This window comes from Poecilia latipinna, unplaced genomic scaffold (genome assembly GCF_001443285.1).
Source record: "Poecilia latipinna isolate Pla-1442-1.1 unplaced genomic scaffold, P_latipinna-1.0 Scaffold1015, whole genome shotgun sequence".
Classification (NCBI taxonomy): Eukaryota; Metazoa; Chordata; class Actinopteri; order Cyprinodontiformes; family Poeciliidae; genus Poecilia; species Poecilia latipinna.
In genome coordinates this window covers 77,344-92,625 of record NW_015113631.1, presented here as the reverse complement: position 1 = coordinate 92,625, position 15,282 = coordinate 77,344, and the positions used below count along the sequence as shown (strand labels likewise).

The 15,282-nt window shown below is 38.4% G+C and overlaps 2 protein-coding genes across 2 annotated transcripts in view; one reads left to right on the top strand and one right to left on the bottom strand.

Annotated features, from left to right (window-relative positions):
- The window catches only part of LOC106958773 (chymotrypsin-C-like), a 12,312-nt gene extending 8,921 nt beyond the window's left edge, over positions 1 to 3,391 (top strand). The window contains exons 2-7 of the mRNA XM_015050857.1: positions 66 to 163; positions 1,283 to 1,405; positions 1,581 to 1,717; positions 2,559 to 2,704; positions 2,875 to 3,027; positions 3,146 to 3,391. Coding sequence (XP_014906343.1) covers positions 66 to 163; positions 1,283 to 1,405; positions 1,581 to 1,717; positions 2,559 to 2,704; positions 2,875 to 3,027; positions 3,146 to 3,163 — 675 coding nt within the window. The 3' untranslated portion in view covers positions 3,164 to 3,391. The remainder of the gene's footprint in view (positions 1 to 65; positions 164 to 1,282; positions 1,406 to 1,580; positions 1,718 to 2,558; positions 2,705 to 2,874; positions 3,028 to 3,145) is intronic.
- Positions 3,392 to 3,778: 387 nt separating this feature from the next.
- On the bottom strand, positions 3,779 to 12,145 carry LOC106958777 (transmembrane protein 51-like). Its single transcript, XM_015050862.1, has 3 exons — positions 11,868 to 12,145; positions 8,083 to 8,567; positions 3,779 to 6,451 (listed from the first exon to the last, which is right to left on the bottom strand). Exons 2-3 carry the CDS (start codon positions 8,514 to 8,516, stop codon positions 6,046 to 6,048), a joined length of 840 nt encoding a protein of 279 aa, XP_014906348.1. The 5' UTR covers positions 8,517 to 8,567; positions 11,868 to 12,145; the 3' UTR covers positions 3,779 to 6,045.
- Between the last annotated feature and the right edge of the window lie 3,137 nt (positions 12,146 to 15,282).

The window sequence follows — 15,282 nt, the reverse complement described above, 5'->3', positions numbered from 1 at the left end:
TTTTTTTTTTTTTTTTTTTAATGTGATTTAATGCATCTGTTCATATTATTCCCGGTATTTCTGAGGTATCGCTCCAGTCGAACAGCAGAGGGCGCTGGAGTCACGTCTGTGGAGGCACCCTCATCTCCCAAGAATGGGTCCTGACCGCTGCACACTGCATCAAGTAAGTTCCGGTCAGGACCAATGTAATGTAATGTGATGTAATGTAGAGAGAGGAAGCTTTATGACACGTCAGTGTCTATTTCTTTATTCCCACTGTGCACCAAACACATAGACCAAAAGTTTATCATTTGCAGCCTGAAGCCTGAAAACCAGAAGCATCACCGGATTTTTTTTTTTTATTCATTTATTTGTGATGCTTTTTAATGTGTCTACCATAGTTTAATTGAGTACATGATATTTTTTTTTTTTTGCCTTTCTGCTTTCTGTTATGTTTTGGGTTTTTGCACAAATTCCTTCTCGGTTACATATTGTAATTTTGTATTCTGAGATAACCTTGAACACTGATCCAAGATGACATTCGTTACATTTGTTATAGATCTAATCGTGAAATCTTGTAAATAACAGCAGAAAAACACAAGCCTTTTGTCTGGATGTTCAACGCTAAAAACAATGACTAGATGTCAAGTCATTTTTGATAGGTTAGCTTATTGAACATTGATTTCAGTAATTTAATTCACTATGTGGAGCACAGTATGCTACGGACAGAGCGTTTTCAAACCTTTATTTCTGATGATGGTTTCCAACCTGCAGCTCATGAAAACACATTTACGACTAGAATATTATGTCAGACCAATTAGAAAAACATTTTAAGAAACACGGCTTAATGAAAAGCATCGTTAAAACCTGCTTTAAAGTTATTTCTCAAAAGGTACTTTTAATTGGACAAACCCATATCATTGAAATTCATATTATATTTTGTTGAATATGGCTCTAGATAAAGATTTGATCTTGTTCCAACATAAAAAAACAACACCTTTTTTGTTTGTGTCTGAGAAGCTCAGAAGCCTGTAAAGGTAAATAACTTGAAGATGCCTGAATTTTGTCATAATAATAAACCAAAAGATAAGAAAAAAAAACAAAAGAAGTTTGAACTTTTTTTTTTTTTTTTTTTTTGGAGAATTCAAATAAAAGCTTAAAAGCAATTATAAATACAGGTTAAAGTATTAGATTATAGAAGCACCTAATACTACCCAACATCCTTTTAGCACATATTTACACACACAAATCAATCTGTTTCGCTTTCCGAATCCCTGAGCCTCGCTGGTTGCCGTTCTTACAGTGAAGTCGACGACTACAGAGTGGAGCTGGGGAAGCACAGTCTGAAGGCCACTGAGGAAGGCTCCGTCGCTCGCAGTGCAACCAAGATCATTACTCATGAAGGCTACAACGTCCTGCTCAGCCGGTAAAGGCAGCGCTTTCTAAAACCACTTCTCTTTGTGTAGAAGAGTGTGAGGTATCGCTTAACAGTGAATGCTATTTCATAGGTGATCCAAACTGTAAAAACTGATGAGGCTAGTTTCTTTTCACCTCTTGTACATAAAGGTAGTGATTTGCTTTTTTTTTTTTTCTTTTTGCAGGAATGACATTGCTCTGATTAAGCTGTCTTCCCCTGTTGCTTTGTCTGATACAATCACACCTGCGTGCCTTCCAGAGCGGGACGTCGTCCTGCCACATGGGACCCCTTGTTTTGTCACTGGCTGGGGGCGTCTGTCAAGTGAGCGATTCAAAGAGAAATAAGACAAAGCTTAACTATTAGCTAAACCAAAGGTTGGACGAAAGGTTGGGTGACTGTTTATCCTGAATTATGCATGAGTACTACGAACAGTCAGCTAGTGGTGATGTACATTGCCTACATTAGCTGAGCTTGCACATTTGCCACATAGTACAACAACAAACCTTTATGGGAGAGACCCACAAAAGTCGCACTTAACAGTGTGGCGGAATTTCTTCACAAACGGAAAATTAAAAAGCTTGTTATGCAGTTGTTTTTCTTTTCTTTCACCCATCTTTATTCACTTCCCTCTGAATAAAATCTGCTGCTTTCAGAAGTCACCCAGTTGGTAAGGAGAAGGTTAAGGTGAAAATATTGTCCCCAAACATGTCCATAATCTGGAAACACCAGAAACAATGGAGATCCACTCAAAGGCAGGAAAAGGACAGCATTAATCAGAAAAGCAGTCAATACCGAGCATTTTAACTTGGGGGGACTTTCATACATCTAAGCTGAAAGAACAACCATTCCAAACGCACTCAAAAAAAAAAGAAGAAAAATTTAACATTTTTAAATGTAAAAATTTTAAACCATATTAATATTTCTGCAAGGCTCTGAATACAATGTGATTACGGAAGCATTTCATGCATACTGACATATACCAATTTCTCACTGGAAAAGATTGTAAGGAAAAACTGCTTTAATATTACATGTATAATGATCATTTTAACCAGCTCAAATTTATTTTAACCGTAGACAAAAATCCTTTAATCCTAACGCTGTTTATTCAAAGTCAAAATTTGCACTTTTTTTTTTTTTTTTTTTTTTTTTTCACCTGAGACAGCCAACGGTCCTGCAGCTGACATCCTTCAGCAGGCTCTCCTGCCTGTCGTCGGCCATGATGTCTGCTCGCAGCCCGACTGGTGGAATGTCCTGGCAACTGAGAAAATGGTCTGCGCTGGAGGAGATGGCATCGCCGCAGGCTGTAACGTGAGATTGCACTAGACTTTAACAATCCGTGTATTCCTAAAAAAAAACAAAAAAAAACACAAATTTTAAGAATTTGTTTTTTTCTTCCTATTTTCACTCAAAATAAGGGGAAAAGCGTAACATTTAGCCTCTTTTTTTTAACTGCCAGCTAACAACTAGCTAACCTGCAGGGAGACTCTGGTGGCCCTCTGAATTGTCCGAACCCAGACGGCTCCTGGGACGTCCACGGCGTCGTGAGCTTTGGTTCTGGTGAGGGTTGCAATGTTCTGCAGAAGCCCACGGTCTTTACGCAAGTCAGCTCGTATGTTTGGTGGATTAAACAAGTGAGTAGCTGTTTATTTCTGCAATTACCTTTTGATAAAAACAAAACAAACAAACAAAAAAAAAACATTTATTAAAAATCTGGGAATTTTTTTGTGTTCTCTTTTATTTCCTCTGCAGGTAATGGACACCAACTAAAGATGCCGCTGATAAGAACAGCTAGCAAATGTAAAAGATGCACCTAGTGAAATGTAAGGACATTAAAATTTAATATTAAAAATAGTAATGTTCTAAATGTACAAGAAATGACCACCAAACCAGGTCACATTTGTGGCTATATTTGACTTCTCCACAGTTTATAAAAGGAGATTATTGCATAATTTGGTGAAAAAACATCAATAAAATACACCGGGCGAGTCCCAGATATTAAACAAATGCTTCCTCTTTATTTATTATAAATATTCATGAGATAAATGACTTTTCAAACTTCTGGGGAAAAATACATTTGTATAAACACAAACAAGATTTGTTTTTTTTTTCCACTGCACATATAAAATATATAAACTGTAGTCATAAAGAGACAACATTAAATGACAATGACAACACATTATTGTACAAAAACAGAGACTCCTACAGCCAAATACTTACAATTAATGTAAAACAATTTGACAACTTGTGTATAAAATTAATCTTTTTGCTAAACTGATATTTTTTGCTAAAAAAAAAAAAAAAAAAAAGTACATTGCTGAGGTCCAGTTAATGAGAACAGTTTCAGCCTTCAAAGCAACAACTGTGAAACACGAGTGTAAAGGGCTCTTTCTTCTGCAAAACAAAAAGAGAAAAAGCTAAAGTGTGCAATTTCACAAAATTAGTAACATTGACTTGAATAACTCAGGAGTCACTTTGGCATCCGCTGCTTATTTCTAACATTAAAAAAAAAAAAAAGAAAAGAAAGGAAGGCATAGTGACAGGTCGGCATACTGCTGTAACACAAGTTATATCCCTGAAATAGAGAGAGAGCCTAGAGCCACCTATTTTTATTTTCATCTCTTTCCCTGCATACTTTCAGAATGAAAACAGTCCTGCAGGTCAAGTTGTGGTTGAAGGAATGATGATCAGCAAGCCAGTGAGCAGCTGCTGTTATTGCGTTGCAGCTGCACAGTCAAAGAGTCTTTCTGTTTGTAAGTTGAACAAAAAAAAAAAAAACAAGCCCTGAGAAGGAGAGTCTATACTGCATGCTTTCACATCTCGCCATGGCTACTGAGCGCAGGCTTTCAACTATTCACCAAATTCCTGCAAACATCACATCTCTCAGTATCACGCTGTGTGCAAGAGCAGAAGCAGCACTGTTCTGAAACAACAACGGAGTCACGCAGTGTCTTAATAAAAAGCCTTGAAAGTCAATTCTTGGAGTAAAGATGCTTTCGGTGCGTACAGCTGGATGGTATTCATTGATGCGTTCAAAGTCAGATCTTAACATATTTGTAAAAAAAAAAAAGAAGTTTCCCGGAGAACTCATTTCCCCCTTTAAAGTGACGTCTGTTAACTGGTTACCAAATACGACTTTACCACCGAGACCAAAGTTACTGCACAAGCTGGGAGTACAAATAGGTTTCAGACATCAATGCTGCCTCGCAACTTCTGCTTTTATAAAAGACTCACTTTACTAGTGAATGAAACTTGGATTGCACCAAAGTATCCAACATCTACTTTCTTCTGCCTTATCTATTTAATACACATGTAAACATACGAGTCCAGAGAGTCTGGCATATATAGAGATGTATATAAAGCCCTGCTTTGATCACGATTGTTTTATCGGAGTCAAAAAAAACAAAAATCCAGTCATTATTTTCACTATACTGATTCAATCTGGAAATTATTGTTTTGAAATCCCTAAAAAAATTTCTATCAAATAAATGTAGCTGAAGCACTTTTAATACCCAACATTAACTTTGTTCATTGTCTAAGATTGATCAATCGGTAATGTTTGACACCAAGGTCCAGTTTTCTGATCCATTCTTTGACGTAGGGAAGACCAAAAAACTCGCCTTTCAAGTACAACAGATGTACGTTGACCTGCATAAACTAAGAAACTGCTACCTCCCCTAAACTTGCTCATGATTGCAGTCCAAGCAGTTATAAAAACGGTGTACATAATTGGAACTGTTGGTCTTGTCATAAACCCAAGTTTGTCTTGCCACCAAGCAAAGTGAAGGGAATGGTAATAAAGTTAAAAGAAATTCCTAAGGATCACCGTTAGAGAACCAGAGTGATTTGAATTTATTGTGAGATTATATTACCACAGTAAAAAAAAAAAATAATAATAATTTATAGCTTTTTACACATCTTTAACCAAGGTGCTAAGATTCTGTAAGGACTATTTAAAGAGTGGTAGTTCCAAAGCGAGCAAATTAATTTCCATCAAGAGAAAAACTAAGTTATAAGCTGGTACGATCTCAGCCAGAGTTTCAGAGAATGTCAAATCTGGACTCTTATTAAGAATCAAATGCTTGTGGTCATCAAAATGTGTCTCCCCCCCTTATAGAGAAAACTTTAATGGTGTGACTTACTACTTTTGTTGACATCTTCAAAGGCTTCCAGGTAACATGATAGCACAGCTTTAGCAACGTTAAGGTCCATGTTTGGTTTAGTACTGACAGCAATAAATGGGTCTTTAAAAGTGGCATAAAAGAGCTCACAAAATGAGTGCATGGATCCATTTTTTATAGAAAAATCCTAAAAGCAGCCTCTCTCTAACATCTCATGAGCTCCACTACCGATTCACCTGCAAAATCAGTACAAAGTCAAGGTGGTTTCTGAAGCTGAAATCTGATATGCCACAGTTTGACAAAACTTTGTCACTTAACAGAGTGATAAAGTTAGGTCCGTAAAAAAAAAAAAAAAAAAAAGCACTTTACAGTCAGGAGCCACGACGACAAATGTGAAAATATAACATTCTTCAGCTGAAAGCAAGAAGCCTCCTTCAGTTCTTGGCTGAACAAAGCACATCCATATCCACAAAGGTTGGCCATGGAAGATTCTAGGAACTTCAGTCAATAGCTTTAAACAGCAGCTTGACCTTAAAGTGGAGGAACCTTATCTTCATATTGTGGCGGAGGGGTGAGCGGTTCAATACTGATTCCAGCTGCCGGCTGAGAGCTCCCCGTGTTTTTCATGGGAAGCTTTTCCGACTTAATCCTTCGGATTTTGATGGGGAGGAAATGCCGGCTGCTTTTCCCCGGTCTATGGGTTGATGTAGAAATAGTAGCGCTGGGAGAGCTACAAGCCGGGGCAGGTTGTGGAATGGTGGAGTTGACGTCGGCGACCTCGTTTTCATACTGGATGCCGTCGACCTGGACGAGGTCGTCGTAGGACGGCAGCTGGGAGACGCTTGGACGAAGGTTGCTCTGACGGACAGGGTACTGCCCGCTGCTGACCGCCTCCTCGTAGCTTGGTACTGCGTAGCGCTGGGCCCGCTCCTCAGCCCTGCAGAGATGAAAATACATAAATTAAAGTGAACCACAAACAGCTCTGGGGGGGGAAAAAAAAAATCGCCTATTTGTCAAATTTCCAACCCAATTTTTTTTTTTAATGCAGTTAAACCAAGAACTATTCATATCCCTGGCAGGTGTAGGTTGATTTATTATGTTTCTTCTGACAACAAGAAATTATTCAAATCTAAATTTGCAGAAGGTATGAATAATTTCCAGCTTAACTGTGCGCATTCGTAAATTTATGAATGTGCAACTAAAAGTAGTTATTTATACCACTTTTGAGGACAAAAGTGGTATAAATAACTACTTTTGGACTCATTTTTTTAAAAACCATTTTGTAACCCATTTTTTTTTTTTTTTTTTTGTAAGTTAGTATTTTCTCAAATTACTCCTTGTGTAGAATTCAGGTATTTTTGACAAAGTACAACCTAACCTAAACCAAACGTAAAAAGCTACAAAATGATAAAGAGGGAAAATGGCGCCGTTCATGACAGGTTTCCGGTTGAAACCTCTTTCCCACAATCCACCATGTTCTAATTTGTTATGATGTCACATAATCCGATTCAGCAGACTCACAAATTAAAGCTGTGCATCAGCTTCCTGAAACTTCACTGATATCAGAAACGTAAATACTTCCAAATGCATCTTTTCAAGTAATGACAGAAGGCTGTCATGGAATTTTAATGGGATAAAAACACTTGATTAAAAATATCATGACCAAACCCAGTGGAGTAGAAACACACAGAAATTGCCAAAACATTTTTAACTCATGCAATGACTTGCTGGGAGTCTTAAAACCAAACGTTTCTTATAACAAACACACCAGTCCTTTTCTTAACCAACTCAGGTTAAGACACTTCCAATGTCGTCTCTTGTACAGGAGTGGGCTTAGCGTCACAATCCTGTGGTTATCCCTTTTTTTCCAACCACCCTTTCCTTTTTCCTTCCACTTAAACTTTTAATTAATATGTTTGCTTACAGAGTTCTGAAAAGCTGGCATCTTTAGCGTTAATATGTCACTGACTTGCAGATCGTCAGTGACAATCTACTAGACAAACAGTCGCTTTTCATTGGGTAAGGAGTGAGCAGCCTTTCCCAAGCCAAAGCACATTTCTGTCATAATAATCATATAAATGAATAAATTCAGTTTGTCATGAATATGACAACATAATGAGTTTTATTTTTGAACAGAATTAATATAAATAAAATCTTTGATAAAGCAATATAACTCTCAAATTGTCATACAAGACGTTTGTTTTCACTGTCATGAATCATTCGTCTCACTAAGGCTGTACTATATCAAGAAAATATTTAACTGTGACACCACAGCTAAAAACTGTGAAAATGATACTGGTTACATGTAACCTACATTTTCTCGACCATTTTCATTCTTTATCATTTTATGATGTCCACAACCTCTCTCCATAAGCTTTAACAAGTCAGCTACTAAGTAAAAACTTAGAGAGAGAGAGGGAGAGAGAGAGAGAGAGAAAAAAAAAAAATTCAGAGAATCTTTCCCATGAGACGACTTTCTGTTCTCTAAACAGACTTAAATCTAACATCCGGTGCTTGTCAACCTAAAAGCAACAAAATGAGGTCAAGTCGCGAGCAGAGTAAACTCACGTTTCTCTCTCCTCCTGCTCCCTCGCCGCTTCTCTCTGGTTTTGGACCTCCTGGCGTCTCAGCCGCTCCCGCTGCTTGTTCCTCATTCCCAGACACAGAGACAGCAGCAGCATAGCCACCCCGGAGCCAGCCAGCACAAAGGCCACAGAGGACGCTTTATTTCTCTTGCCATCGATTCCATCATCCCCCCCTGAACTGCTGCTGCTGTTATTAAAACCGGTGTTCACGGGCACCATGCTCCACACAATCATCACTACTCCCAGGGCGACGAGGCCGACTCCCAAAGCACACAGAGCGTACTGTGAGCCTGAGTTTCCATTGTTTTCTCTGTTGCTCATCTGATTAGTGTTGTTGTTGTTGTTGTTGTTGTTGTTGCCGCTGCTGCTGACGGTCGTCACTACTACTCCAGGGGGGCCGTCCACAGTGGATCGCATTTTGTTTGAATGTCAATACTTCAGTCAGATCAGGTCCAGTGAAGTCAAACACTGTGGAGAGAAAGGCATGTTAGCAGGAGAACAAACTGGGAAGTCTAATAAAAAAAAAAAAAGAAAAAGGAATATAAATGCATATAAAAAAAAAATGCTTATTTTCCCCTTTAATATTACAGAAAGGCTTACAGTGATGAGAACGACTAATGCTTGTGTCTCTCAGGTGGCGACTGAAGTTAGACTGCTCTCTCTCTAGTCTCAGCTCAAACTCCTCTACTGCTTAAAAAGGTTTCACAGTTCAGCTTTTCAGAGAACTGAAGGAACATAAAATTCACTGTAGTAAAATACATCCAAGCCTTTCCCTGAGTCATAGGTGCGCCGCGTGGTAAAATATTTACAGCAGCCTCACCTTTCAAAGTCACCTGTGTCACAGTTAGAGCTACCAACGCTAATAAAACGGGCGGTGGCCGCTGTAAACCTAACGCCTCAAGACGTATTACGTAGTCGTGTACTCCACAGGTTTACTGAGTGCTTATCGGCCACTAAATCAAAACTAGTGGCTGATAAGTGTATATCGTGAATTTATGAGGCTGCATTACTGGAAGCATTTATTAGCGTTCATACCGAGAAGAATGGTTCTCTGAAATGCAGTAAGCATGTCAGATGTGTGTACTCGGCAACATATGATGAACATGGTAACGATCACATCGCTAATCATTTCTATTTAAAAAAAAAAATAACCTCGTTACATGAAGACGTGATTTACCTGGAATTGAAGGGGCGGGCAATATGAACCTAATGTCTGTTGATAAGTATTTATTGCATTAAATGCTCTATCCAAGTCTTGAATATGATTTTATTAAAAAGAAAAAAAAAAAAAATTACAGATTCTTACAAAAGTATCAAACCAAGACTGTCTTGATCTGATAGCATGATTGGAAATCGGGCCCAACCAGGTAGTTTAAGACTCGACTGGAATCGGGTGTCACATCATGACCAGGGATCAGATATGTATATTTATTCTAAAACCAAATGGGAATGATAACAGTATCCACAGTTATGTGATGGTACTTTAATGTCTCGGCACGACACATGCGCAACACTTTGCAGCTCAGTGACGGCCGTAAAGCTAGCAAAACATGTAATCAGCTTGAAATGGAAGCATTGTTGCCAATTTAGTGGTGGTGTCGATGTATTTAAAGACTTTTCAGACCTCGATAGCAACTTTCTTTGGTTTATTGGACAAAACGGGAAGGCACCGATCGTACTGCAGTTACAGTGAGAGCTGCTGTGAGTCTCTCCCGCTTGCAGGCGGTCAGTCTGACTAACAGCAGGCTCGTCATGCGGCAGCCTGCAGTGGAGCAGAGAGGAGACTCACTCCATTCCCACATTGCAAAGGACTCACGCATGTGCAAAGCTGCTGGTGATCCCGATCTGGATTACAGTAAATATTATGCAAGTATAGTTTTTCATGTTGCCTAATGTTTTTTTTTTTTAAACCTAAACTGTCACAACAAAATAAATCCCTGCAGTTCATTCACACGGCCCCAGTCAATGATTCATCTTCTCCACTGTGTGCCTCTGGTTAAGTGTCTTGTCATTAAATTTGATGTTATAAAAAATATATATTTACTTAGTGTATGTTCAGGAAAAGTATTTATATTATTAAATTACATGTATTAAATTATTTAATGAATTTGTAATTTTAAATGCTTTTTTTTTTTTTTTATCACTTTGACTGTGCCAGTGTAGATATTCCTGCCTGGATCACTCATTAACAACTATGGAAGTTACACATGGCATATCGGATCCGGTCTTGGTGTCGGCTGATGCGCAAAAATCAATGGACTTGGAGGCAAAGAGAGAAAAAAAGAGAAATAATCAGGACATCCCTAATTCAAACCACTATAACTTTTTTGTACATGTTGACACTTTGATTTTTAGCCCATGCTTTTCCTTCCGACTTGCCATCAGCTTTGACGTTGTGGAACTCTGTATTGATGGCGATTTTTCTGTATCACATTGCAAATAACATTTTGTATGTGGGCCAACTTTTATTTCTGTCTCCGTCATCTGACACGAACACCAACTTCCACATATTTGCTGTGTGACCTACATAGAATGAGGCAAACTTTAATTGACTAACGTTGTGTTATAAATAGATTCAAACATCTGAATCTCCTCTGGAGTTATCGTGGGTATCCTGGCTGCTTCTCTGATTAATGTTTCCTCGCTGTGTCTTGGTAGCTTTTACAGATCTGCCACATCCATTTTAGATGCTGAACTGAGAAGTGTTCAAACTACTAGATTTTCTTTTAGATCCTAAACTTGCTTTGCTCTTCTCCATAATTTAAACTTTATCTGCATGAGGCCATTTATGTTAATATTCTCTAACAAGTCAGTCGCCACAGGTTTTGGTAATCATTTGTTAACATACACTGTGTAATTTGTTTCTTTCCACTTCACCGTTAGGAGCTACATAGTGTTTGTCGCATAATTAAATCAAAAGCAACATAATAAAAAGATGAAAAGGTTCCACCTAGATTTGTTTTTAATATGTTGCCACAACACCTACCTCTATTTGCAACAGTATGAAATTAATCAGCGTGTATCTTAAGAATTATCATGTATTCTTGCCAGTGGGCCATCTTTTGATAAACAAATAAAGTTGGACTTTATATTTAGTGTTGTCTACAAACAGGCCTGGGCCTGCTGAAACCGAGGGGGATGTTGGTGTAACTCGACTTTAAATTAAGGGGATATCCCCATCCTAAAGAATGCAAGACATGACCCAAGATAAAGCTCCTAACGATCAGCTGGACAAATACACCTTTCAGCTTTTTTTTTTTTTTTTACAAGGAAAAATAACAACACAGACATGTTGTGCAATCCAGAGGTACAAAGGAATTTGTGTGAGGATGGGACCGTTTATGGGACAGAGCTTACACTCTTACAGCACAGTAAGATATTGACGGCCTGGGGGGGGGGAAAAACACTCCAGCACAAGAGGAATGTCTGGTATCATGTGTCAAGACTGCCAAATAACTGAGAGAACTGCATTCAGAAGCAAGGCTTGATGTCTCCAACACGTAGTAAACACCGTTTTATTATCCAAAAAGTATGTCAAGCAGATGTTTCTTTGATCGTTACTAAACCAAAACTAGGTGACCAACAGTGCCGCTTCACTAAACAACTCGAGGAAGTAGTTTCGACCTCAATAACATAGGGTTGTAATTATACTTTAAGCAGGTTTTTATGCATCACAAATGCAGCCATTGCCTTTATTTTCATTTGTGCGATACAAACTAATACGCGGGTAGCTGCTTCGTCGAATGAGTACACTGTGAACACACTCACCTCTGTATCATTTGCCGGTCTTCCTTGCGGTTTCTTTCTTTCCTTCGTTCTTTCTTTCTTTCTTTCACAAAGCTATAAGTCGCTATGCTGCTCACGTTTAATTTCTAACGAGTTTGACTGTAAACAGACCGTTTTCGTTTACGAATAAGGAACTTTCCTCAGAGAAGGATGGGCCCGGGCACATTTAGAAGCAGGAAGGAGGGGGCTTTCGGCCGCAGCGCACTTCCAGTTTGATTAACCCGTTCACTCCTGGCTTACTCCACATAGGTAGCTTGGCGCTAAATATTTTTGCATGACGACATTTTTCAACCCTACAACATGTTAAAACCACACCCACATTTACTTCTATTGCTTTCTTTTTTTTAAATGAAATGATATTTTAGAAAAACTGTATTTTCTATGTTCCTAAAGTAAGTGGTAGTTTTTTTTTTTAAGTCTCGTGAGACAACCGTTATGTGCGTAGGATTTAGCTCAGGTCAGGTGATGAGTAGTGAGATGGCCTGGGCTAAACGTGGGTTTAGAACCAACTTGGGTGGTCTAGCTGGTTCTCATATGGGTAGTAAGAAAATTAGTACAAACTTCGCAACATTAATTAATTAATAAATTAGTACTCTAGGCCTAGTACTGGCAACACTGACTGCTTGAAAACAATGCCATCATAACTTCACCATAGCCGTAATCTAACATTCAACCCCAAACAAAGTAGAGATTACTTCTCCAGATGTGTGATACTCTGTTTGTTTTTTGATTTTTTATGTATTTCTATACCTGAGTTACAGTGCCACATTCAAGCCCTTGAGATGCAAAATCCATAGAAACGAAGCGTTGGTTGTAAGGAATTTGTGAAAAGGGACAAAGATTGTTTCAGAGAACATATTTTCATTTGGACATAGTTTGAAAACTTTAGAGTTGATGTGGACCTAACTTTGATATCATTTGTATCATTTTGTAAAAGATACTTGTTTGGATTGGTCTCCCAAACTGGCTCTCGCCCACAGGCATACTTCCTCCTACATCTGGTTCAGGTTCTAATTTCCCTTTAGAGCCACCGTGAAGAGTGTCAGGAAAATAAAATTAACATTCAGTGTTTATGATAGTTAATGATGAGACAACCAATAATAATAATAAAAAAAGACATACTGTCTCCAAATGCCTAAGAATAGCCTGAAAGGTCAGTCCTACAAGTGTTATTAGGTTAAAATGATGGCTGGTAATCGGTACTTGTCTAAGTAATTCGATTTAAGTGCAATTTGAAGAGACTTTTGTCAGAGCACCACACAGCATAGTGTGATGAGACTGTAAACCACATACAGACAAAAGAAATGTGGAATATGTTTGATGCAATTTTAGAATTCAGGTTTGGAAAAGAGAGAAAAAAAAAAGTATTTTCTCTAAAAAAAAAAAAATCTGTCTGAAGAAAAATCTCCTTAATGGATCAAGCCACATTTTTCATTGCAACGTTAGTCAGTGCAGTATTTCAATCACAAAGAGCTGTTTGCATACAACTTTTGAGTTTTACAAAATTTTTTATGACCACCTCTGACAGGTTTTAGTGACCATAAATGTTACAGTTCAAGGAGAATATCACGAACATCATAATCAGAAAAACAACAGCTGGGTGAGGCAGTTTTCTATATATAATTTTTTTTTTTTTTGGCTGAATGATTTTACATCTCAGCTTGAAAATGAGAGTGTGCATCTTCAAGCCAATGTCTAGCAGATGTGTTACACAGCAGCGGTGAAATTTCTCATACTTTGTCACATTACTGAACAGAATGATGCAACAATCCTATCAAAAATAATGCCTCTGTTATCTATCAGACTAGGTCATCAAAGGCACTAAAATGTTTCTCAGGTAGTGACAATAAAATGTTAACTGGGCTTAGAACAACAACAATATCTTCAAATGTCAGCAGAGTTTTGCAACAGTTTGGGGAACTGTTGCAAAATGAAATTTCTAGGAAAATGCAATTAACCTTTTCCTTCGTGCATTTTTACAACAATCAACAAGGTCGAACGTCAGTAACACAGAATAATTTAGTACGTCTACATCCAGTAAACCAAGTTTTATCATTACTTAGCTTTTACTTCCTCTTTGTAAATTTACCACATACCTATAGTCATACCTCAATTGCGCTTTGGGCACGGGCGGTCACATGACATGATTTATCTTTCATCATATGTTTTTGATGTGCGTCTGTGTTTTCAAGCTGACTTCTTCAAAATATGCTCCGCTTTGCTTTGCACTTCATCTTTCCAGAGCCAACAGCTGCATCAACCTGCCCGAATGGGGAACAGTCCAGGTCTATTGCAGCATAATGGCAAAAACATGTCCAGCACTTGCCAAGTCGTTGCATTGTTCCTTTTCAATGAGGCCGCCTTGTTACTCTGGGCTCTGGGGAAGCTTTCTTCCTCTCAGGCATCACAGTGGTTCACTCTGTTGCGCTGCACACGAACATAGGGGAAGGTGCAATACGTGTAGAGCCACTGTGAACGGGTCCTGATTAAATCTGCTCCTCTGGATTGATGCTACATCACGGTCAGTTCGTAATCACATTTGCTGGCAGGGAAGGAAAACAATACACTTGGATTCGAGCTTGATTTAAATGGCAGAAGCTTCCCATTTAGTTACCTTTAAACTAAATATGTTCAAGAGGATCATTATATCACATCCACAAGGAGGCGGTTAAACAAAATAACCGTTATCTTCATTAGGTTTCTATCTGTTATGAGGTTGTAAACTCATTCACATCAAATGCCGTGAACTTACTGATAGGGTTGTAAAGCTTGATTGGGAATTGTGCTTCTTCACTGACTGCTTCACCATTGGAGCTTCCTCCTTCCTTTCCACTGATATCCAAGACGATAGTATCCACCCAACTTGTCTGGGATAAAGGTGGAGTCACCGTGAGTTACAGGAAGAAGTTGCACCATACAAAACAACACGTTATAAACCATGACTCATCCCACAGCACAAATGAGCAATAATGGAGGTACAAATGGAAAAGTTTGGAAGTTCCATCTCACATCTGAGTATGAGCACCGAACCATGTACGTTCTTTATGGCACTGTTTTACTCCTTATTTTATGTTTAATAATTGCTTTTGTCTTGCAGAGCTTTTCTTGATTTGTACATGCAATTTGCAGCGGCCTCTCTTGCTGTAGGAAATGTGTGTTAGTTCTTTGATATTCATAGCATGTCTGTGCTAAAACCTGAAGAAACAGTGGAAATAACGAAGAATGCCACCACCCATTGGCCAGTACAACAGTTGATTACAATGCAAACACTGGATGCAGGCTGGTGGACAGACATCAAAGAGAAAGATGTCACACTGATTTTTCATTTCACCTTTATTTCACCAGAAAATATTAACCTCATTGAGATTAAAAATCTACATTACAAGAGACGCATGAC